Source organism: Lathamus discolor, chromosome Z (assembly GCF_037157495.1).
Source record: "Lathamus discolor isolate bLatDis1 chromosome Z, bLatDis1.hap1, whole genome shotgun sequence".
In the NCBI taxonomy this organism is placed as follows: Eukaryota; Metazoa; Chordata; class Aves; order Psittaciformes; family Psittacidae; genus Lathamus; species Lathamus discolor.
The window spans coordinates 48844126-48869897 of NC_088909.1; the positions used below are offsets into that span (position 1 = coordinate 48844126).

The 25772-nt window shown below is 36.5% G+C and overlaps 1 protein-coding gene across 2 annotated transcripts in view; it reads left to right on the top strand.

The window, feature by feature from the left end:
- The window catches only part of DTWD2 (DTW domain containing 2), a 90962-nt gene that overhangs the window by 19128 nt on the left and 46062 nt on the right, over window positions 1-25772 (top strand). For both annotated transcript variants that reach the window (XM_065663285.1, XM_065663286.1), the window contains exons 2-3: window positions 7551-7641; window positions 13871-13965. In XM_065663285.1, coding sequence (XP_065519357.1) covers window positions 7551-7641; window positions 13871-13965 — 186 coding nt within the window. The remainder of the gene's footprint in view (window positions 1-7550; window positions 7642-13870; window positions 13966-25772) is intronic.

Genomic DNA, 25772 nt, shown 5'->3' on the forward strand with positions numbered 1-25772 from the left:
GAACTGCTGAGAGCTGGTGCCAAGGGAATCTGAATGCTAGGAAATAGTGCTGTGATCTCTTAGCTGCTCACTAGTAGTGCATGCCTTGTTGAGAGGCAGGGAGATGGATCTATCTACTTGTTCTCCTTTCTGGACCTATTTCTGTACCTGTTTACACCTAAAGGCAGTTTGCAAAGTAGTTAATGCATGTTGATGAATAACAGAGAAATAAGATTTTCCTGTTGTGTGTGATCTTTTCTTTGGGCAGAAAATCTTTTCTCTGTACATTTTTGCAGAGGAGGTTAGCAGAATAATTAGTCTTGTGCTCTTTAAATGTTTCTAGGGCTGATGAAGAGGTTGAGGGGCTGGGGATGAGAAGGAGTATTTGTGTGATTTGTCCAGGAATGCAGGTTCACTAATAAGTAGATATCATCATCAGTTTTGGAAGTTAGGTTTTAATTAATATACATATATAATTAATCACCCTTTAAGTTATATATTTGAAATTCAAAATGCACTAATAATTTTCATTATGATTTGTATTGGATACTTCTCCATTCAAATGTATTGTTATACTCCGGGAATAAAGATACATTCCATTAAATTCAGTGGCTGCACCATTAAAAACAAAACAACAAAACAAGCCAAAATCATAAAATCATGCACCTGTTTTATTTAACTTCTTGTGGGAAGTAAACCCTCAGCAATACATCTTTTTTTTTTTTTTTTCTTTCCTTTTTTTTTTTTTGCCAGGAAGCTGGTGCTATACAGGGTATTGAGTGGAAAAGGAAGTGCTTTGTTGATTGTTCTCAGTACCTCTCCACATGTGTTTCTGATACTTGTTTTTAATTTATGTGGCTATTGACTCTTAATGAAGTTTGTAAGAATTTAATTTCAAATTTTTATGCCTTGTGGCCAATGAATTCCAAAGTCGTTTGGAAAAGACTGGAGGAAAGAATGGAAGCTGGAACACAGTGCAGTCAGAATAATCTTGTATGCCTGATTTTTTCCAGGAAACACAATTGAACTAAGGCTTGGAAATTTTGATAAGAATGTTCAAAATAAGCCTAAAAGAAACTAGTTCTGATGGCTCCTTGAGTTCCTCTGCATTTCATGAGAGTCGTAGCACTTTTCCTGAAATATAGCTTTCCAAAACTGGCTTTAAAGATAAATTGAAGAGTTGGTGGGCATGTAATTGGAGAACTGAGGCTAAAAATAAACTGCCGAGCTTCTATCACATTTTCTTCCTGGAAAGTTTTTATTTCTGGATTTATTAGTGGGAGTCAGTCTTCTGTAGGCTAGTTGATTTCACTGGTTCTGAGGATAGTAATAGACACTTAAAAGTACAGTAATGCAAGTGTGAGAATTAAAACAACAAAAGACTATGACCATAAATTTCATAATTAAACCTGAAGTATGGCAAAGATAATATTTTGGGTTGTTTTTTTTTTTCCTGTGTTCCCAGGTAACTAAGCATGAGACTAAAGGACTTCTAGCACTACAATGGTGACAAATTACTTACATACGCATCTTGTCGTGCCTTAAAATTGCCCAGCAACATGGCTAACAAACTGCCTGCTACTGAGAAAATAAGTCCAGCTTATAATAATTGAAGCAGTGGTAAGGGTTGAATTGGCTCATCCCCTCCAATTTTAAAGTAAGAGGGAGAACGCCAAGTAATTCCTTCATTTTGCATTTCAGTATTATAGCTCACAGTTTTCCTCTCAGTAGTTTAAAAGGATGTATGAGTTTCAGTTAACAAAACAGATCAGCAGAGCTTCTATATGTGATGCAGCAGTGATGGTGTTCTAGTTTAAATCTGACTCATAATTATTAGGATTGGCGCATGGGTAAGTTTTCAGAAATCTCAAGTCTTCTGAGTAGATTTAGCTAGAGTGAACTGTAAGCCTGTCTTTAATGTACGGTTCAGCTGGTGACCATGGCAGTTTGGCTCTCCTTGCAGGATCTATGCTTATCAGCAGCATTACAGTGAATACGAAATACTCCTCATGGCTGCACTGGCCCTGGGTTTGTAGTGGATGAGGTAATCCATTATTTCACTTCAGTGCAAGAGAGAGTGGTTTTCACTTAACAGGGCTGGCTTCTTATCTTCCTTGGAAGTTGTGGCTGTGGTGTCAGGTCACATTATGTGTAGCCATAAAGTGAGAGAAAGCTGAAATGTAATATACTCAGCAAATTCTTTTTAAGATGGCAGTAAGGCCTGTCAATGACAGAAGACTGCCCCAAAGGAGCTGTAAGATTTTGCCCAGGGAAATGCACAAGGTACATACAGACAAATTTCAGAGCTAAAATACAGAAAGTAAAAAATGACAGCTAGGTAATCTCAAGGCACTGCAACTGGCATTATACACATTCATTTTAAATTGTGCAGCCTGACTGAGAACAGAAAAATGGGCATACTAGAACATATCAGAAGTTCCACAGCAAAGGGTAAGCATACACTGATATTTCTCTGCCTTTAGCTCAGGGGACTCACATGTTGGCTTTGGCTTTGTACCTTCAGTAGTGGTCAGTCCCTGTCTGATGGATTCTTATTTCACAAATTTTCCCATTTTCCCTTGAAACCATGTAAAGTTGTAAAGTTCTCTTATCCACAACACAGTCATCAAGGAGATCTGTGGGTCTTGACATGAGGGATTACTCCGTGTGTTTTATTTTTTGACCTGGGTTCTCCAACCTTTTTGCACTCAAAGTGCAAACCAAAGGTTTGTTTAGTGGCATAGTAATGTTCCCTTTTCAATTCTTTCATCCTTTCCTAGTAACACTTAATATCTGATCTGCATTTTTGAGAACTGCGAGGCATTAAACTGCCATTTTCACAGAACTGCTTATCGTAAGGTCTTACTCTGGAATGTCATGCCACATTAACCTCAGACTGTGGGGTTTTCTTGAGTCAGGATTGTTTCCTCCTAAGTGCATCACTTTACGTTTATCTGTGTTAATCCACTCATTCTTTTAAGGTCCTTCTGCAGCTGTAGTGCCCACTGTGAAGGCTGCAAAATTTAATCTTAAAATAATTTTTAATTTGTGTTTGTCCTCTAACATAAAGCTAGCAAAAATAAAATTTGTTCTTAAATTTGATAAAGTATATGGGCTTATGCCTTTAAACTTCCAGCACAGCTTTGTAAAACTCCTGAATGTTGTTTTAATGCATGTGTGTAATGGGCTTGTGTTAGTATAAAACCTATATTAAACCATAAGTATAAACCAAACATATGCTAACTCTGTGGCTTTACTCCAGACTTCTTAGGTGGGTTTTGACCTTCAAACCCTGGGTGTTTTGACCTGAACAGTAGAGGAATCTAATTTATTTGAAGCAGCCGTTTCTCTTTGGGCAGGCATGTTTCTTTGACTATAGGGTGTCTGGGGCCTGACCCTGGCAGTATGTGTTGTAACGTAAAAATGTTGCCACAAGTGAAAGTAGTTTAAAAACATCAGCTTCCTTTTTATTTTAATATTCCAAGCATTGTTTCTAGAACATCTGCTTGGCACACTTAACATATTTATACCCTTCCCTAGAAACCTCTACAAATGCTGAGCATGAAATTGTGACATGCTTATTCTTTGCTTGCTCTGGGTTTAAATCCTCAAATTACCTGCCTTTAGTTCTCTGAATATGGGTGAAAGACTATCCTCATTTGCATTCCCCAAATGGTTCCTGTTTTGGAAACCCTTTGGACATGTTGTAGCAAGGTAAAAGTCCTGAAACAAATGAGGTGCTTATATTTGCAGAAAAATCATACAGAGGCTTGGAAAGAGTTTCAGAATTAGCTCACTACTTTCCAGGCTGCTGCATATTCATTTTCAGAGTATCTTTGCCCAGAAAATAGTAAATACACTAAACCTGACACCACGGTACAGCACAGTCCACTGTCAGGTTCTGCTGGGAGAATAGACTAAATGTTATTCTGAATCTGGGCATCATTAATTTAAATGTGAATAAAACGGTGAGAAGTCTGTGCATGGCTGTCTTTTGCATATGGAGCATAAGCTTTTAAACTAGAAGTGCTGTATTGAGAAACAGGTAAGAACCCACTGGATAGCTTTGAGTCTTAGTGAAATAGCATACAAGTTAAAAATACTGTAAAAATTATCCTCCTTCAAACCCTAATCCCCACCCACAAACCTTTTCCTTAATATTCTGAACAATACTGTTCCTGCCTGGAGTGGCTTGCTACTTTCATTCTAGAAATGGGAGAAAATGATGTTCATCATGAAATAAGTTTTCTGGTACTGCCCCTACTCTTCCATTACATCAGATGTGTATGTAGGGCAAGATTGTAGCAGAATCTTAAAACAAAAGAAAAAGACAAAAAATCCCTTTGGGCCTGTGTAGCTTTTCTCAGAGCGAAGGTGGCTTTCGTGGTGGTGAAATAGAACTTCTGTTGTTCTGCAGTGCTTCCTATCCAACTAGTGTAGGCTGGTAATGTCAGATTCAAGTAAGAATATTTTTCTTGTTGAGGCAGAGTAACCCCAAAGTGGAAGTACAGAAATAAGTTTTGTGCCCCCAGGATGGGGTTGTAAAAGTACATATTCAACATAATTAGGTACCTAATTGGGTGCTTAAAGTTAAGTAATGTATGTACATATGTAAGTAATTAAGTTATATTGGAAAGTATTTTATTTGCCACGGTTTGTGCTCTACTCCTTACAAATTGAATTATAGGTAGATTTTATTCTGTAAGTATTTGAAAATGCTTGCTTTCTGGGTAATTTCCTTTTTTTTGTTTGGGCTCTGTGTTGTTTTGTTTTGTTTTGTTTTTGTGAGTTTAACAAAGCTGAAAAAACTACCCATGAAAAATCCAAGCCAATGTGGAAAACACAAAAAGCATGTGCTAAAGGGAGACTTGAAAATAAGTAAGTTATGTCTAGCCAGCTTTGTTATAGTTAAACACCCTGAGGTCAGAAATCACCAGAAACTGTTTCCGTCTGCTTATAAAAGCTAGTGAACAATGCAGCTCTTTAGATTTCAGTCACCAGCTAACTGTTTTGGAACAGCTTTGTGTAGTAGATTTTTATGCCTTAATCTCTTGTCAGTAGAAAATACAGTAATGGGGAAAACTTTATCAACTTCTCTTGTTAGTGAAACCAGCCATTAATAGCAGGGAGAACTTAAGGAATCACATTTAGTACAAAACTGTGTTTTGACTAAGTCTGTGATCAAAGAGAGGATGAGCTTCTACTTAACAAATAGTCTCTGGGGGCATTTGCTGCTTTCAGGTTGTTAACAAAACTGTTACCAGAAACTTGTGTTAAAATTGGTTACGTGTGAGAAAATTTTAGAAAAAAGACTGGTAGTGCACTGGAAAACAACCCGCCAGACCTGAAAGCGAGGTTGGTTTCAGTTTATTCACAGTGAAGGTCCTCAGGATAGCCCATCAGATAGCAAAATTAATGAATACCTAATTTTAGGCTAAAGCCTGTCCATTAGTAAAGTAGAATGTGCCAGATTTCTGCAGGATTAGCAACAGGAAAATGCCAGCACTAGAAGGGCAAAGGAAAGACAGACAGCAGGCTACTGGAACAGTCTAACAGAAGAGTTTAAGAGAAAAATTACCATTTTGTCATTAAGCTAATTTCTTGTCCATGAGCCTTTTACTCTAAATATTTTAAAATACTTTTTTCAGTGCTTATTTTTAATCAGTACGAATTCCTGCTCTTGTATCAACACTGCTTTGAATTTAGAATGTTGCTGAGTAACCTTTAACTATGTACACTATGGAGAAGGGAATAGTCTCAGTGTTTCAGTAGCTGGGGCTAGAAGCAGGGGGTTCAAATTAACATAATCTGTCAGCAGTTAAAGAGGAGTTTATCTATTATTGTCTTCTTATAATGCTGCCATTTACTGGCAAGTATTAATGTTTGACGAGGTAACAGTTGTACTGGCTTGGATTACTGTAACATTATTTAATGCATTTGGGTGGGTGCATGCTCTTGTGGATGAGCAAGCACAGTGTCAGTCAGGCTCATCATGGACTTGATCTGAGCCTGTCTTCAGAATTCACTTCTATAAATCATAGTGATTGCTTACTGTCTGTTATGTGTGATCAACCTAATAAACTGTTGCCAATAAAGATTATAAAGAGAATGCAGGTGAAGTTGTGCTCTGAATCCCTAGCATTCTGCTGAAAATTCTAAGTATTTTTTTTCAAGCTCAGAGAACTTTGTTTGCAGGCGTGGAATGATTTTAGGTGGTAATAGCTTCATGTTAACAAAATCCTTAGTTTTATTGAGTTGCTGAATAAAATATATGAGTAGCTGTAGTGACTGAAATACGCCAAGCAATATTTGAGTTAATTTCTCTAGATAGATACTGTTCTTCTGCTAGTAATTTGAACGACTACATGCAGTACAGCAAAAAATTTAAAATAATTTTTTCTTTCTTTTTTTTTTCAGATTTAAATTAGAAGTTTCCGATATTTTTGTTTGTTTTCATGCTATATGTGTACTGCATACTTCAGAATAGATAGTATTACAAAAAACAAACACAATCGTAGACTCATAGAATCATAGAATAGTTAGGGTCGGAAAGGATCTTAAGATCATCAAGTTCCAACCCCCCTGCCATGGGTAGGGACACCTTACACTAAGCCATGTCACCCAAGGCTCTGTCCAACCTGGCCTTGAACACCGCCAGGGATGGAGCATTCAGAACTTTCCTCGGCAACCGATTCCAGTGTCTCACCACCCTACCAGGAAAGAATTTCCTCCTTATATCCAATCTAAACTTCCCCTGTTTAAGTTTTAACCCATTACCCCTTGTCCTGTCACTACAGTCCCTAATGAAGAGTCCCTCTCCAGCTTCCCTATAGGCCCCCTTCAGGTACTGGAAGGCTGCTATGAGGTCTCCATGCAGCCTTCTCTTCTCCAGGCTGAACAGCCCCAACTTTCTCAGCCCATCTTCATACAGGAGATGCTCCAGTCCCCTGATCATCTTCGTGGCCCTCCTCTGGATTTGTTCCAACAGTTCCATGTCCTTTTTATGTTGGGGACACCAGAACTGCACATAATACTCCCAAGTGATGTCTCACGAGAGCAGAGTAGAGGGGCATAAATAAAATAAATAAATAAGTAAAGCATGATGAGATTTCATATGTGTATACTTCTAAAATTATCTATTGTAATTAAACTATTATAAATATATCAATTATAAATGTTATATATTCTGCTATATTTTTATCAAATTGTTGAAACACTAACTTGATATGAAAAGCAGTAGCAGACTTCTCTGGTTAGGGTATGGATACTACGAAGTTGCTCCTCTTGGAGATGATGAAAGGATTTTTGTAGTGCTTTAATCCTAACCAGATTACAGGAGGGATCTGGACACTTTTCTCAAAACTCCATTTCAATGAAAATCTTGCTTCTTTATTTTTAGAAATAGAGGCGTTTCAAACAGAAAATTACATTGGTTTTAATACACTGTGTCAAAAGGGGAAGTTCTTGGTGTGTCTCCTGGGATGCAGTGTGTATTTGTGCAGTGTATTTATCCTATCTTTCATAAATTGCTGATTGCTTTTATTGTTCTCTCATTCCCCTCTGTCATCTAGCCGTCCTCAGAAGGTGTGTTTATGTCCATTCCTGCCAATACATCCACTGAATATCTCCACCTGCTTGTATATAATTCAGCATCCAGCAGAGGTGAGTAAGGCTGTGGTAATTGTTGGAGTTCAGGTAGAATCTCAGTACAGCAGAAGGTAGGCAAGAGGAAGCAGCTGTGCTGTTAGCATCATGTAGTGAATTTTCTTTTTAAACTTAATGATTGAAATGCCAGCTCACCTATTGTATCTTTTATTCAGTTCATCTGAATTACTCTACCTTCTGAAATCATAACTTATTTCTGCAACTTCATGCATGCAAGACATCTTTTCTTATTTGAATCGTCCTCGGATCTGAAGTCTGCCTGCCTTGGTACAAGTTGCAAGAATTAATCTTGATATGGTGTCTTATTCAGGTCCTTAGAGTTGATCCATGGATGAATGTGTTTTGATTATAGCACTGGTCTTTTATTGATATTACTGTTTGTCATAGTTTAAGCCCAGTCAGCCATGCAGCCACTCGCTCACTCCCCCCACTTCCTCCCCCCCTGCTCCTGGAGGGACGGAGAGGAGAATCAAAAGAATGTAACTCCCACAGGTTGAGATAAGAACAGTCCAGTAACTAAGGTATAACACAAATCACTACTGCTACCACCAATAATAATAATGATAAGGGAAATAACAAGGAAAGAGAAAACAACTGCTCACCACTTGCCGACCTATGCCCAGCCTGACCCGAGCAGTGATCTAACCCTTCTGGGTAACTGCCCCCAGTTTATATACTGGGCATGACATGCTGTGGTATGGAATACCTCTTTGGCTAGTTTGGGTCAGATGTCCTGTCTCTGCTTCCTTCCAGCTTCCCCTCCTCCCTGGCAGAGCATGAGACTGAGAAAGTCCTTGGTCAGAGTAAACATTACTGAGCAACAGCTAAAAACACCGGTGTTATCAGTGTTGTTCTCAGGTTGAGAGTCAAAAACACAGCACTGCACCAGCTACTAAGAAGAAGAAAAAATTACTGCTACTGCTGAACCCAGGGCACTCGTTTGTTAAAAATATAAATTAAGCAGTGCATCTTAGTGATGGTTGTAGCTGTTTAGCCACTGAAAAATTATAGTTAAGCTTCAGAACTGTATGTTTTGGTTTCCCTAATACAAGAACTTACGTTCATGTTTCCTCATTTGTTAATAATGGAGTATGGTAGTGGATGAAAAGGGTTTTAGAAGTTGGACTGCATTTACACAGATCTGGGTAGATGGCGGGTCTACAAATTAGACTGTGAAGTTCAGAAAACTTTATTCTTCTGATCCAGCTGTTTACTTAGAGTAGCTCAGTCAGCATGCAGAAGGCAGAAGGTCTTTGCCTGGAGGAACTTAAATAAAATGTAAAAGAGCAAGTTAGAGAAAAATGTTCTTTTGCAGAGAAACAGAGCGGAAGCCATGACGTATGTGGTCCCTGAATGGGAAAGCTGTGATTTTTAGTTGGCTATTTATAATAAGAATACTGTTTTGTAATTCAAAAGTACTTAAATATATGCCTAAATCACTTGCTAGAAAAAAGGTTTAAGAGTGTGCTAGGGAACTGGTATTTAAATTGGCATTTGAGTTGTGTTGAATTTCTTGTTCATGGTGGAAGATATTAGAAAAAGTTTTAAGATTCTTTTTAGGTTTCATACACCATTCCTGTGTTCTTCTGAAAGGATATCTATACTTTTTATTAATCAGCAATCACAAAACCTGTCTGTTATAATGGAATGCCACTTTTCCACAAGTGTTTGTCTTAGGTGATCATAGGTGATGTTTTTGATTCCAGAACAGCTGAGGCATACATGGCAAAAGATGGGTTCCCTTTGCTGTAGCTACTCATACTCAAAATACAATCAGTCTTGAAGGCAGATAACCCTTCTAGACTATATCTCATCCTTCAGTCTGCCATTTCATTACAGATAGACTCTAAGAGTCCATTTCAAAGGTATTGCATTAAACTAATCAGATAGGGAATGTCTTTCCCCTACTGCATATCAGTGCTGACTGTCGTTCTTCATGTGTTTTGTTATTTATTGTCTTTGGAAGTCCACAGTGCAGTGAAGTAAGCCACCAACTATGGTCAAATGGTGCTACTGAGACCTGTATTCAGCTGAGATAGTAATATAAGAAGTCAGGAGCAATATTTTCTGTGCTCTGATTAATGTGACAGTCTTTCCACATTCTTACTATCCAGAGGCCATGCTGCCAGATAGACCTGTGTAGGTATCAGATACTGTGAAAGAGAGAGCAATGACTCATTGCAGAGCAGTGGATCGCAGATGAGGAATCCTGCCATCTAGCTTCCATTTTACATCCCAAACCCAGTATCAGGAGTAATGCAAGAGTGGAGAAGTTAGTTGCTCTTTTTCTTCTTTGCATATAGTTATATAGATAAAATGACAAGATTATATTACTTTTCTCCTTCTCGTATGTACTGTTATGAACCTCATGTCAGTTCAGTGGTATAACTAGGTGTACAAACCCTTTACACATTTGTCTTACCTTTGCATTTTATTGTCCCTGGAGTTATTGCCAGCAGAGTGTACACCATTATGTGCTTTTCAAAACTGGAGTGATAGCTATAACTGAGGACTGAACCCTTAAAGCATAGCAGAGAGTATCTTTTTAGGTTGTTCTGCTTCCCTGCCTTCTTTCTATACATGTAAGAATTTTCTGTGTTAAGTGTCTGAGAAGAAAACTTAGATTGTGTGTATTTAATGAATTTATATATTGATCTAATACAAGTAATTAGCTTTGAATTGCTCATTATAGTATTTGTTCTGTATAGGATATACCTTACTGAACAGTAAGAATCAAATATAAGGGGAAAAGTTTTGCTAATTGTCTTAACAATTCATAAATAAAAATGGAGGGAGTATATCTGCTGGATTTAATAAATATTGATATTAGTTAGAACTGTCTGGTTCGTTGCAGGTGGATAATGCTATGGTAACAAAAAGTACCACTAATTCTCAGAAAAGAAGAAAAGGGCAAAAGTTTATTGTGTCTGGCTGGGATGCAGTTAACTTTCCCCACAGCCGACCTCATAGTTGTCCTGGGTTCAGCAGTAGCAGTCATTTTTTCTCCTCCTTAGTAGCTGGTGCAGTGCTGTGGTTTTGACTTTTGGCCTGGGAACAGCGCTGACCTATGTTTTTAGTTACTGCTCAAATGTTTACTCTGACTAAGGACTTTCTGAGTCTCATGCTCTGCCAGGGAGGAGGAGAACCCGGGAGGAAGCAGAGACAGGACACCTGACCCAAACTAGCCAAAGAGGTATTCCATACCACAGCACGTCATACCTAGAAGGGCACTCACTGCTTAGTCGGGCTCGCTCAGCGGATGGTATTGTATTCTCTTTCCTTGTTATTTCTCTTATCATTGTAATTATTGGTGGTAGCAGTAGTGATTTGTGTTATACCTTAGTTACTGGACTGTTCTTATCTCAACCTGTGGGAGTTACATTCTTTTGATTCTCCTCCCCATCACTCCGGGAGCGGGGGTGAGGGAAGAAGGGGTAGGGGAGAGTGAGTGAGCAGTGTGTGGCTGACAGAATTTAAACCATGACAATAGTGCGGTGCTTTGTATTTGTGTCTGGAGCAATGTTAGTAACACACCAGTATTTTGGCTACTGCTGAGTGGTGCTATTAGAGCCTTCCCTCCAAACCCATCCTCCAAAGTCCGGTGGGCTGAGGGTAGGAAAGAGACTAGGAAGGGACATAGCCAGAACAGCCAACCCAAGCTGACCAAAGGGATATTCTGTACCATATAATGCAATAAAAGCTGTGGGGAAGAAGGAGGAAGGGAGGGCAGCATTAATTATTATGGCATATGTTTTCTGGAGCAACTGCTGTGCATGTTGAGTCCTTACTTCCCAGAAACTGGCTGGACATTGCCTGCTGATGGAAAGTGGAGAATAAGGTCTCTTTGTTTTCCTTTGCTTCACATATGGCCTCTGCTTTTCTTTATTAAACTGCATTTATCTTGACCCATGAGTTCATTTGCATGTTATTTACCCCTCCTTTGCCATCATGCTTAGGAGGGGCAGTGATAATGTGGCTTAGTGGGCACCTGGAGGCCAACCAAGGTCAGGCCACAACATAAGTCCTCCAGTGATATTTTTATTTATGTACTTCAATGGCCAAATAATAAATAAACAAAGAATTGCCAATCACTATTAGAACACTCAGAGTAACGAAGGAGAAAGTGCTCCAGTAAATGGAAATAGCTGATATGGTAACAAACAGCTTATATATAATCTAGTTAAATGCAAATGGTTTTAAATGAAGAAAATTCTAAAGACTTTAAACCTTTTTTAATGTTAGTTTGACTTAGCTTTTCTTAAGCTTCTGTTCTCAAGCAGTTCCTTTTAGCTTTGAATTTTATGGTTATCTTGTAAACATGGCTTGTTTTTTAAGTTGGGAAATTCAGCTTTCCCTGTTGGAAGAGAATGTATTTATTTGATATGAAAGGTAATTCTGAACTAATGATACGGCATTGGAGGGAACAGTTGAATGATTTTCCTTGACTGATGATAGCTCTTTTGGTTTTGCTTATCAGAGACAAATAATTGATTTTCTTCCAGTTCCTTTATTGCAACTTCGTATGAAGAAGGGAGTCTTCTGACTAGTGAATTGAAGACTTATCTAAATAGGATAAAAGAAAGACAAATAATACTCTACCACTGATGGCTTGTTCCACTTTGCTGAGATAGAAGAAATCAATGGTAGTTTGAAGGATATTTTTTCCTCCTCTTGCTAACACTTGACTCCCCAGGTACTTTAATCTTCTGTCCCTAGGAGACAGCATGATGCTTCTGCTGTGCCAAGTGGTGGTGAATGCAGCAGGACAGTGTATTCCTTCAACTCCATGATGTTCCATTTATAGAGGAGCAGTACTTATATCAATATGTTTGTGGATCAGAAAAAGCAATATCAATAAAGGTTTCAGGCAACAGTGATAAAAGTCTTCGCAGAACTAATTTAACAGCAGTTTGTTAGCAAGACAATATGAGAACCCCAGGCACCTGCACATTGTACTTGTGGAAGGTAACAGCCACCCGGGGAGAACTGTGAGAGCTAATCAAGGCCTTATGTATTCACAAATACTGAATTGTTTATATATATTGCTCATAAATCAAAAGATGGACCTCTTCTCCCCACCTCTCCCTGCCTTGGTTTTCATTAATTAGTCCTGTGGTTTAAGGACTGATCTTTGGATTTTCATTGTCTGAATCATGAGACATTCATGTTGAGGATACTGGCAGAACTCATTTCTAGCTGAGCATAGGGCTTTCATAATCCTCACCTGACCTGTAGTTTCTTTTCTGCTGCTAGATTCAGCTAATAACTTTCCTTTATTTGTCTTGTGATAAGTAAATAAACAGAAACTTTCATTCGATTTTCTGCATTGGCTTGATGTCTTCATTAAATGAAAGCTAAAAGTATCATCTCACTTCACTCATGAAAAAACAGAAACTGACTTCCTAAATATTCAAGCTCAGTCTGCAATATTTCTTGTCTGGACAAAAACCTGTATGTTCCCAGCTGCGTTAAATGAAGGACAGAAAGAAATTTCTGCTTGATATAGGCAGTTTTCTTCAGCTGGCAGTACTTCCCTTTTCCTCCACGTTCTGAAGCTCTGCTCCTACACAGCTCTCTTTAATACTCTTTGAGATCTCAAGAGCCCCTGCTCCTTACCCAGACCTGGTAGTCACCTTCCTCATAAGTGACATAAAGGTGTTGGCAGGTGCTGGTGAACACAGCCTGTATAGCACAACATGGAGTATGTGGCAGTGTTGGTGCTGTTGTCCTGGTTACTGTGAAGTGACAGTGGAACAAATACGTTTATATTTCAGACTGCCTTTTCTGATGCACCCAGAGCTTTTATTTTAGCACCTGTTTGTGGAAATTAAGCTCTCCACTCATTTTCCATTATAGAGACATTAGGTCCCCAACCTATTACATTAATAGGTTAATTAATAATTAATGTTAATGCTCATTTTTGCCTACTGTTATTCTGTGAAATTTCATTGTACTTTTTGATACTGATAGCCCAGTTGAAATTTATGTTGATGATCATAGGCTAGTTAAGACCAAGTTCAATACTGTCAATCAAAACAGTAGGATGTGCATGCATCAAAATTGGGTATTTTTTTCCTGTAGATTTTTTCTTTTTTTTTTCTGTTATCTGATAAGATGTTGTTTTTTTTGTGTCCGCTGTCAAAAGAACTTGAAAGTAAATGGAAACATTAACAATTCATAGAAGTCCTCTTTGAATTTATTCAAAAGTAACTTTTCTGTTTTACAGGAAAGTCGAGTGTTAAGGACGGTGCCTTTGCTAGCAGCTTGTCTCCCTCCAGACAAGTGTAAAATTGTGGTCGGTCGACGTTTTAGTGAAGACAGGTGAGTGAGATTGCTTATGCAGTTTCATGTCTTCTGTAAATTATGGAGATATTTTTCTAATTTTTTTTAGTAAGAACACAACCGTGTTCTTAATTTTTATGTTAAATGTGCACATTCACTTAATAAAAGCATTTGGTTTCCAGCAAAGATAAATTACATATAATAGTCAGAAACACTTCATACATCTTCCTGTAAGTTGTAGCTTTTACTGTCTCAATTTTGTGCTCTTTGGAAGTTTAGGTGGTTACTATACCTCTCTTAGCTTTTTGCAGTTCTGTTCTAACCTGGTATTAGGTTTGTCTTGGTGTCCTCTTGGTTCCTTTTGTATTAGCGTTGTCTGACAAACCATTTGGTATTACTGAAATATAAGTAATAGATTTCACTTGAGTGTGGGAGATTGTACTTGAGAAGGGAGTCCCATGGTGAAAAACTCTTAGAGAATGTATAATTTTAAAATCTTTTCTTCTTAACATTAATTATAAGAAAGCACAGCTTTCAGAATTTCTTTTATTATTCTGAGGCCTTGTATAATATTGGTCTCCCATATAATATCTTTAGTCTTCATTAGATGAAGCTAAGTCTTAGAAACCAGTTCTTGGTAGACATGCAAATGACATTACTACACAGATTTTCAATAAAAGCAAATAAAAATCATGAATACTGATGAAAGAAATTAATTCTAAAATTGAGTTTAATCTTTGGAGAAAACTTTTTGTAGAGCTCAGTGAACAAAAATGTCATAATGTGATTCAGAATAGTGCTCCCACACCTTTGTGCTGCCTGTAATAGTAGCTAGAGCACATTAGAAATATATTGGTTTTCTGTTAGTATTCTATGCTAATAACTGTAGTAATTAAGAAGTTCCAGGCTACACAGAAATTGTACTATCTTACCATTAAACCTGAAAATGAAGCAACTTTTCATACTGATGTGCACAGGGTGGAACACTATCAATGCAAGAAATAGTATACTATTCTGCTTCTAGTAAATATCCTTAGAATATGTTTTTTTTTTTTTAGAAGTGGTGATTACAGTATTAAAGCTTCCTGAAGTTTGAATCCAGGGGCATTCCTCTAACCTAAAGAGAGTAATTTCTCTAACCTAAAGCATACTGTTTAGGTCAAAACCAGTTGTGGAATATCTCAGCCTCAAAATAGTTTAAATAGATTCATAATTACCTAGTTGCTGTGAGTTTTTTTTTTTTTTTTTGCCATAAAACATATTGGAGATGGTGAAAGAAATTGAAGTTTTCCTTAGGTTAATATGAATTTTGGTGATCTGACTTGTCCAGATGCAGGGCCAAAAGTAATTAGGTGGTAGTCATGCATTACGGGGTAACTGGGATGATTGAAAAGCTTAGCATTTAAGCCTCTGGTGTTTATGACAGTGAGATTGAAAATAAGGATGATTATTTTTTATAAACTTGTTTTTGGATGAAAGAGTGAACGTAAAGCACATTTTTTTATTTTATTTTTTTCTGTTAGCATTTCCTCTACCCACTTCTACCTTCTCGGGTCACCATTTCTTGTGATTGAAATCTGATAGAGAAATTATGTAGATTACCTTACTCTTCTTAGTTGGCCTATATTGCAGAACGGCTAAAGAACCAACTTTTGTAAGTCCTTCCAGAAGCAGACAGCTAATCAAAGCTTTTTGGAGTTGATATCTTCAACATATAATTGGCACAGTAATGGTAAAGATGAGAAGTGATCAATCCAATTGTTTTGAAGTGCTAACTTGAGATTTTTCGCAGTCATGTCCATTCTTCCTGAGATCTGTCATTTTAATTCTACTGAAAGTATGTAGTGTTTGCAAAGTGACTTAGCTCAACAGATGGCATTTCTGAATTAAAAGACCAGGTCTGAGGTTTGGTTTTTTGTTTATTTTTAAACTTTTTTTTTTTTTAATTGATTACATTATTTTCAGATATTAGGGTTATTCTTTGATGTGCTAAAATGATTGAAAACTAACAGCTTGGCATGAGTACTTACTGAATGTTGGTATTGTAAAAACAGCACTTTTGTGAGTTGTTGATATATTCTGTTCAGTTCTTTTTATAGATTTACAATGAACTCAGTATCACAGTAGTATGGCAGGCAGGGGTATGGGAGGGTGGGGTTAGCATCACTGCCAGATTAGAGATTGAATTTTTATGTAAAAGTGTAAAGTACTTCTTTGTGTGTCTGACGTACCTTACTCATATAGATGCTGAGCCTGTTAAATATAGGTACGCTAGGAGAACAACATAAACAAGCAAAGGACTCGTATCACTTGTACTAAAATTTTAAAAACTTTTCTGTGAAACAAGTTTTATGACTTGCACAAGGTCAGGCTGATTCCTTGGTAACTGGAATTTTCACATCTGACTTCATGAAATGACCACCTATCATGCAATGAAAACTGAAAAATTTATAAAAAGGATTAGCTAGACCTATCTAAACAGTGGAAAGATCTGGTTTATTTCTAAATTGACAGTAGTTTCAGTTATTTCTATTAATTTATTTATAAAACTGTTGGTTTTGTGGTGTTGATGCTGCAAAACACAGGAATATATAAAGTGATTACAACCTTGCCAAAATACGTTCTTACCAATAAATTTGACTAGAGATTTTTCTAGCAGCCTGTACTGTAGTTTTTGAACCTTCTAGAAAAGAAAATGTGAAAGATGTAAAAGTCATTTTCTCTTGATATCTCAGGATATTTTTATCCTGTATTCATGAAACAGATGGATTTTGTAACTGGTTGTAATAATTGTAATGTGTGTAACTTAATCACCTTCATTAGGAATGGTAGGAAAGTGTTTATATGCATTTTTTTTACCATTGTATTAATTTTATTTTTTCCTCTCTCACTTAGAAGCATTGCTTTTCTCATGCCCACAGTTACTGTTTGCTTCATGTCTTTTTTTTTTTTTTTAATTCTATTTTTTGTACTGACATCTCATGCCATTCATATTGTTCCTTTTCTGCCTGTCAGTATTCAGATATGCATCATTTTCTTTCCCTTTTCCTCTGCCTTCCTTGGTACATTCACATGTTGGAAATGACAGATGTCTTCTGTTATTTTTCCATTCTTTAAGTCTTCAGCAGCACAAATCCAGATAGTATTTCTCATTTTTTTGCCTCTTATACTATTACTTAATATGATTATTTTACAAATCCCTTATTGTTTTCGTTGGCTACCACCTATCCAAGCCCTTTGAGTTTGACTTAAGACTTCTAGGTCTTCCTTAGTTGATGGTATCTCAAATTCTTTAGGATTAGTTAGGATAACTTCTGCTTCATAGATCTTGATCAAGATGTATTTTTATTAAATCAGTATCTCTGATTCAGTGCTTCTGCTTATCAAAGGCATATATAATTCTTCAAATGTAGTGTTATTTTAGATATCTAAATACTCTCACCTTCTGAGTAATTTCCAGCACCTTCGTCCTTTCTGCTCTTACTCAGTCATCAGATGGCTTCCAGTTTGACAGTGTTCACTGCCAAGATTATCAGTCCCAAAAGCCACTTCCTGATCTTCACTGGTATATCAGAACTTACTTTCTGCGCTCACCTTATTTTCTTCAGTTCTGCTATCTTTGCAGCTAAAAAATACTAAATTCTCATTTAAGTCATCCCAGTGTATTGTACAACCTACACTGCCATCCGTCATGATTTAATTCCTTGAAACATGCAGATCTTCCTCCAACTATTTTGCTGTCTTTCCTCAATATTGATGATTTTTCTAGGATAACAGTGACAGAACATAGTAATGTGGTTTTTGTTCTTGTTGTGTTGACCTTCCTTCATTCTTCTCCACACTGGCAAAAAATTATGTTTCTCTCCTCCATTTCTTTCTTCTATGTTACATATTTCTTCTATTGACACTTTATCTTCTGATTTCTCTTCGCCTAGTTTCCTCTCCTCTATTACCCGTCTTTCAAAACCTTATTTTAATGGTGGGGTATCTTCTACATTTTTATATTCTCTTACTGTTTTCGTTTTTGTCCCTCTAACACAATTTAACTTAGAAATGATGTTCTTTTCTGGTTCAGTTTTATGCATTGTTTTCATAGAAGTCTGCTTTTTTTCTCTGCATTTGATTTTTGCTGATTATCTACAGATGTGGTTATATCTTGGCCAAATGATGAAAACTTGAGTATTTATGCTTTTTTGGAGTAGGAGAGGTCCTACTTCTCTAACATGTTCTGGTAACTGTTAAGCTTGAGCTTACAGTTCTTGTGACTCTCATCTGTTTCAAATACTATAGCATTCTTTGGACGTGGTAAACATAAGAGTCTTTTCCCATGAAGGTCCATCCAAAATCCTGCTGAACAATTGTTTTATCAGCTTATTTGAACTGCTTTGACCTCGTTGTTTTTAAGTCAGTATGCTATCTGTTGTTGTCAGACTAAAAAGAAATATGTTGTTTTCAGAGCTTTTCTTTGCCTGGTGCCCCATTATACCACTCACTCTTGAACTGTGTACTTTCACCTCCTGTTACTCAAAGATGCCTGTTTGGTTTTGACTGTTGGTTGACTTTTTCCTGTGGATCTGTTGAGGCCTGGTTGGTTGTCCTGGAAACACTTGTAGAGGTAGTTAGTCTCTGCTTTACCTCACTTTGCTATATGTGCATGCAGAATCATAAGTCAGGCTTCCACTATACTTAAAATACATGAGGTTTGTGTTCAGCATTATTTTTATTATAGGTTTCTTAGTCTTTTACTCAATCTGTTTTAGATTTAGTTTATTGATTACTTTGATAGAGACTAAATATTTTTGGGTTTGCAAGTCCTCAGTGAACTGATGTTGTCTGGTCTCAAAAAGTGAGGGCTTCAGTGCTTGAATAACACAAATTAATTCATTAGAATTTCTACCTCCAATTTGCATATGCAGTTGTAATATTACATATGCTAGTGTAGCAGGTACTATTTTTTGTATATCACGTTTGTGGCTTTCTAAGTACATTAGTGTGTGATTACATATGCAGGAACATACATAGCTTAAATCAAATTTGGTCATGACCATACATGTTGGTGTTGGAACACTGAATGTCTATTCTTTTCCTCCTGCTGCTCTTCTACCAGATAAATTTGCGCTTTTTTGGAAAACTATTTCATAATGAATTGCATTCAGGTGATGACGCTTGGAAAATACTTCACTGAATGTTTTGTTAAATATGCTACAAGGGCGGGCTGACTTCTGCATTAAATGTTTAAAATTCTGACTTTGGGCATTATCAGCAGTAAATTTAAGTGTATGCAAACCCTTTTAGCAGAGCCTGTTTCCTGTGTGTTACACTTGCGCTGGGAGTACTCCAGGAAAAGAAGTCTGTTGAACTCCCAGTAGATTATGAAGTTTGCACAGTAGCGATGATTAAGGTGATAAAGGGGAACCATTTGGCACACTTGAAAGGAAGCGAAAGTCTGCCCAATAAAATATGTTCAACAATAAGGTTGTTTTTTATGATACAGATTTCAAGCCATGCATTGAAAATGGAGTGTTATTGTTAGTACACATGACATAGTGAGCAATAGCAATTAAAAAGTGTGGGGGAGGACAATAGGGTAGCTAGGGCATCTATTGTCTCGATTTGTCTAGGTAATTATTCTTTCCTAAATGTAGAGTTAGGGGTAGTTTAAATAGCTGAACATACATTGAGCAATATGGTTTTCTGAAACTGCAGGTACAGAAACATTTACATTTGAAGGATGTTTATTGAGATACTCTATATATAAAGAGATAATACTTTGAATACATTCTTTGAGTGGCAGATTTGATATTCACTGTGAACATATTAGGGAAAAAGCAACTATATTCATTAATAAAATATAACTTCTGGAATTTGTGGTCTTTTTAGGCCACTAATAAACTTTTTGCAGGCAGTTGTTTCTGAATAATACTACTGTTTGCTCTGCTCAGCAGGCATTTCTGGCATATATTGAACAGAGATAGCAACTGTATCTAAAGTCTAATGTCAAAAATTTGAATTATTTAAATTTGATCTCATAGTTATATAGTTATATAAACAGCCTTATCACTATTGCTTTTCCTTTAATTTCATAGTTTGTGACAGTTTGGGAGGGATAATTTTGCCTTTTTTTTTTTTTTTTTTTTTTTTTTTTTTTTTTTACTTTCTGGGAAGGTAGTCTGACTTTCAAATCTTCCTTCTTTGCAAATATTCATACTTCTGTAGTTTGCTAATTCTGGGCACTGTGGTAAAATTCTACACTGTAATGAATTATTATGAACAGGAAACATGCAAATATCTCTGCATTCACCAGCCTGTCATTTAGGACAGTGAGGGGGAAATTGCAACTTTATTTGTATTGCTGTCTGAAATAAAGCTATGTAAATCTCCAGTACACTCTGTACATTATATTTGCTAGCTCTGCTACAGTTAAGTAGTTTAGATCAGAAATTAATTGGGGTACTTGAGAAAATTTGCAACTTCAACCAGTTTTGAAATAAAAAAATGCAAGTTATTTGTTTTAATTTTATAAAGCTGTTTGTGGTAATTCATACTGTAAGTATGGTACTTTTCTACTGCTTGTTCATGAATAAAAATATTCTTGCTGTATCAAATATCAACTAGTTGAGTTTTACCACTTACCAAATAATTTTAAACTATTTACAACATATGGTTCTGTATTCAGTCAACTTTCTTGTAAGTTTTTTTTTTGTGTGTGTGTTTCAGTGTCATTGTGTTTATAAAACTAAATATATACCTTTTTACTCCTTGTCTCAATCAACAAGTAAATGCATCTAGAGTTCAGTCTGTTGACAGCAGCAGGGGGTTGGAACTAGGAGATCTTTAAGATCCCTTCCAACCCAAACCATTCTATAATTCTGTGAACTAGTGCAAAATTTTTACTGAATTTTTTAGTTTGTCCCATTGAGTACAAAGTAGCAGTTATCTGGTATTAGTAATTTCTTCTCTGTTTAACTTTTCTAAGTGAACTTTCTTGTGGATAATTCATGTTAATAGTAAAATTAGTTGCATTAGCCCAAATTACAGATGAGAAACAGATGTGTTACTTCTTGAAGCAGAACTTGGACCTGTTTTAGAGAAACAGTAATGGATGTAATTTATTTTAAAGGGATGTGGCATTTCTAGGTATACTTATTGCTACTGCTGTTTTAAGTATGTGCTTTATTTCCTGAGCTTCAGTTTCTAATTTTCTCGGCTATTTTTTGCTGTATTTAGAGGTTTTGTTCTGAAGTTTTCTCTGTACAGTTCTCTGCTTTGTTTTCTTGATATACCTGAGATAGAATTAAGGTATGGTATGATCTTTTCCTAGTATTCTGGGAATGTAGCTTTAGAAATTCCTTCCTCTCCCCCTTGCTCTTGACAGGGGTTAGGTTGCATTTTGAGGTTTTTTTTCTCTACTAGAACAAGTTGAAGGTGACTTTTGTCTCTGGTGATGACACTTCAAAAATTCTTCATACGGGGAGTTGGAACTAGATGATCTTTAAGGTCTGTTGGACCTCTAACCATTTGTAGTGGTTTAGACCCAGCCAGTAACTCAGCAGCACGCAGCCACTCACTCACACCCGTGCTTTTGCTCTCCCCCTGGCAGGATGGGGAGGAGAATTTAAAGAATGTAAACCCCATGGGTTGGCATAAGAACAGTCCAATAACTAAAGTACAATATAGTTCTACTACTACTACTAATAATAAGGGCAATAACAAGAAGAGAGAATATAAAACTAAAGGGTAAAGGGAAAAAATAGTAAACAGAAGTGATGCACAATACAATTGTTCCCCACTGGCTGACCAATATCCAGCCTGACCCGAGCAGCTCAGTTTATATACTGGGCATGATGTGCTGAGGTATGGAATACCCCTTTAGCTAGTTTGGGTCAGGTGTCCTGTTTCTACTTCCTCCCAGCTTCTTGTGCTCCTCCTCACTGGCAGAGCATGAGAGACTGAAAAGCCTGTGTTGCTACTGGGCATGACATGCTGTGGTATGGAATACCCCTTTGCCTACTTTTGGGTCAGGTGTCCTGTCTCTACTTCCTTCTGGCTTTTTGTGCCCCTCCTCACTGGCAGAGGATGAGAGACTGAAAAAACCTTTGTTGCTACTGAGCAGCAACTAAAACATCAGTGTGTTATCAACATTGTTCTCAGACTAACGCTGAAAACACAGCATTGCACCAGCTGCTAGGAAGAAAAGTAACCATTTACAGCTGAAACCAGGACACTATTCTATCATTCTATTCCTCTTTTATTCCCCTTCTTCAATGTGCTTGTTTTGGAGAAAAGTACTGGCTTTTAGAATGTGTGTGTGTTAACATCCTAAATTTTAGCAAACAAGTTGCAAATAGTGCAATACAGGTATTTCAGAAAATGTTTAATTGAATTTGTACAGATGTAGAAAGGACTTTGTTACTGAAATTAAGGTTTTAGGTTACTTAGAGATACGTATTAATAGGTGGCTAGCTTGTGTTACATAAAAGGTGACTTAAGATTCAGTAAAAGATCTATAAAAGTCTGCTAGAATAACTGCAGTTTCTCCAGCCCCTTTTTTTGTACAGGTCCTTGAGAAATCCTTGAGAAAGGATTAGAATTCTTAGTCTTGATGTATTTGTTATTTAGAGAAGTGATTTAGCCTATGATTATGGCATCTAGGTATTGCTTAATTATGCTGTCTAGGATTCTCTGCAGTTAATTACTTAAACTGGGTATAACTTCATCAAATGATTGCTGCTGCTCTTTTGTAGAAAGAATACTCATTTTCTTCATAAGAAAACTGTGTATTGATTTTTTCTTTTTTTTTTTTTTTTTCCATGATGCTAGGTAAACCATAAAATGTTTTTGATAACTCTTGTCTGAGCAGCATGGAAAGAGGTTACTTGAATGCAGTGTAAAGAAAAAATGTATCTACACTAGAATTTGGCATCCTGTGTTTTAGTGAATAACAGTCTGTTGTTGGATTGTGTTTTGTGGGTATTTTCTAATTTATTTTTATTTTTACTGTTTGCCTTTTTTTTTTTTTTTTTTGCAGAGGGGTGTGGGGAGAGGTTCAGAATAATGTCTTCATTGAGGAAGTCATTTAATATTTGAGGGAATTGGTATTGAGATCCACTAAGAGAGCAAAAACTTGCCAAGAGAATGGCTCATGCTTTTCATTTCTACACAGGACTGTACCTTGGGCTGCCATTTAATTAATTTTCAAAACTGAGCTGCCCATGTTACCAAATATGGCTGTTGGCATATTAGTTAGATTCTGAGTCAAGTTTTTAAATGTTGACATTGGTTGAAAATTGTTTTTCTATGAAATAAAGTAAATATTAGTACTCTAATAGTACAGACAGGAAGTAGTTATCCTTTTATGGCTAGCTTATGTTCTATTTTTTCTTTAAGCGCAGTACATGAGAAAGGAGAAGTAAATTGAAATTGGTATAATAGAAGACACAATAAAACCAACCCATTATTACTCATTATTCCTTTTTATTCTAGTTTATTAAGTGTTGCAGGCTAGCTCCACTTGTGACAGTAATAAGAAACTTGGTATCACATACTACGGTGCTGGTGAAGACAAACTTACCTCTGTGTTATTTATGTATTTATGCTGTAGGAACTAATGGAGGCATTGGTAACGATGTTTTTCATTGGGGAACTTTTCAGAGTTTTTGCTAATGAAGTGTTTTATATGCAGATTTTCATAGATCAAAAAGGATTATTTAATAAACTGTATTTATGACCTTTTCTCTAGTGGATGGTAAAATACTTGCTTGTAAAATTACAGGTTTCCAAAATTTAAAAATATGTCTCGTGATTTGATCTTTTGACCAAAGATAATTTGTTTATAGAATTGGTCTGTTTAAAGGGGAAGAAAAAATTCAAATTGTGCTAGATACCAAATGTCATTTATAAAAAAAAAAAAAAAAAGGAAGAATAACGAATATGAAAACTTTTTTTCCTCCTCTTTCTGGGTATCTCTTATGCTTCAGTTCTGATCCTAAGGGACTATTTCCAAGTGTGGAGATCATAGAGGGTTGTTGCTTTTATTTTTAATCATTTTATTACCTTACAGGGATTATTTGGATCAGTATTGCTACAATCTTCAAGCGTCAGGAGTATTGAGAGAGGCAAAGGCACATGCTTATGACCAAGGTGAAATAGTAAAAATGATGAGAAAAGCTGAGAAATTCCCATTAACCTGATGTTTTCCACAGATAATAAATAAGCATCTGCTCTATAATATCAGTACTGTTTGCTACTGAACAGCAGTGTTGGATTTTTAAAGTTTGAACACTTACGTTTCGCACTGGTGAAGTTTAATAGATCCCTGTTGAATTAAAACCATTTAGAGAGAAGCTGAATATAGATGTGTAATAAAAATGTTTATGATACAAAAACTGGATGATAGTGGGATAAGATAGTGTTTAAATTACATATCTCAAGAGAGTGCATCCCAGAAACAATGAAATGCCACTTGCCTTAAGTACAATCATGAGAACATATAAATCTGCTATGACAAAGTGGCTTGACACAATTCAGGCGTGAATGAAAGGTATGAATAGTTCTGCTTACCAGAGATTGTTGTCAGACTAAGTGGATTATACAGGTCTGCAATGCCTGCTGCATACCAAAATGAAGGCTGAACAGGAGTTTTGTATAAGAAGCAAGCATCGCAAGTATTTCTGTTATACAGTTCAAGACCATAGTTGCACATTAAAACATATCTTTCAGATCACATCATCTTTTTGAGCTGTACATAGCTGTCAGTCATGGAAAGATGGGTAACAGATAAGAAGTTTTGTAATGATGTATTTATAGAACTAGAAAATTATTACCTTGGGATTGATCTTAATTGTTGCAATAAATTGCTACCTTGATTGAAATGGAATACTGCAACTGTAAGTGATACAAATTATTTTTTCTTGGGAATTTCAGCATTGTCTGAAGTCTACAAACTGCTAAGGAAAACACACATCTAGCAATATATAAAATTGCAGTAGGTACAGTGCCAGGAATGAATTTCCATAGGAAAATCATGTGTTATTTAGTACCTCTTTAAGAACACTGGAAGCATCGTGTGTGTATTGGTGATATTCCTTCAGTGTAGTTCCATTACTTGAAATCATTATGTTAAGATCAACTAAAGACCAGTGTTGGCATTTGATATTCATAACAGGCATATCACAGCATAGCTGGAGAAGTAGGGAGAGAAAGATCCTCAGGATGCCACTGTTACTCCCCTATGAAAGTGAGATTAGTTGCATGCAGCAATGGTATTAATACCATGTACACAAGAGGCTGCAGAATTCTCAGTGGGTCTGTTTTAACATGTGAAATTAACTTATTACCATTAGAAGGCTTGTGAGATTTTGTCCCTGTTTAGTTTGAATCTTCATTGCTGCAGTTGTACTCATTATTTCTTTTCTTGTCCTCTGTGGACACGGGGAATAGGTTATTTCCTTCCTCTTGTGGCTTTGGAGACTATTAACTAGGTTTCCCTTTGGTTGTCTTCACTACAATCTTAGTTCATTCATTTTCTCTGTGTCTTGCTGTACCTCTCAGTAGACATTCTCCATCTTGTTAGCACCTATACGTTTTTAGGTCTGCATTTTTTATTTTCATTTTGTAAGAAAGGACACTGTTTTAGCTGCAGTAGAATACTTTTTGAGGTGACCTATATATTCTGACATAAGAACTGACTTGTTTATTGATGCTGGTTGTATTGCCCACATGATTTCATTGAACAGGTCAGCTGTGAAATTCATTTTTTTGAGGTTTTACTTATTCCTGATTTTATTTAGAACTAATTTTTCTGATGGATTAAACATCACTTTAGTGGTTCATGTTAGGCTTTTTCC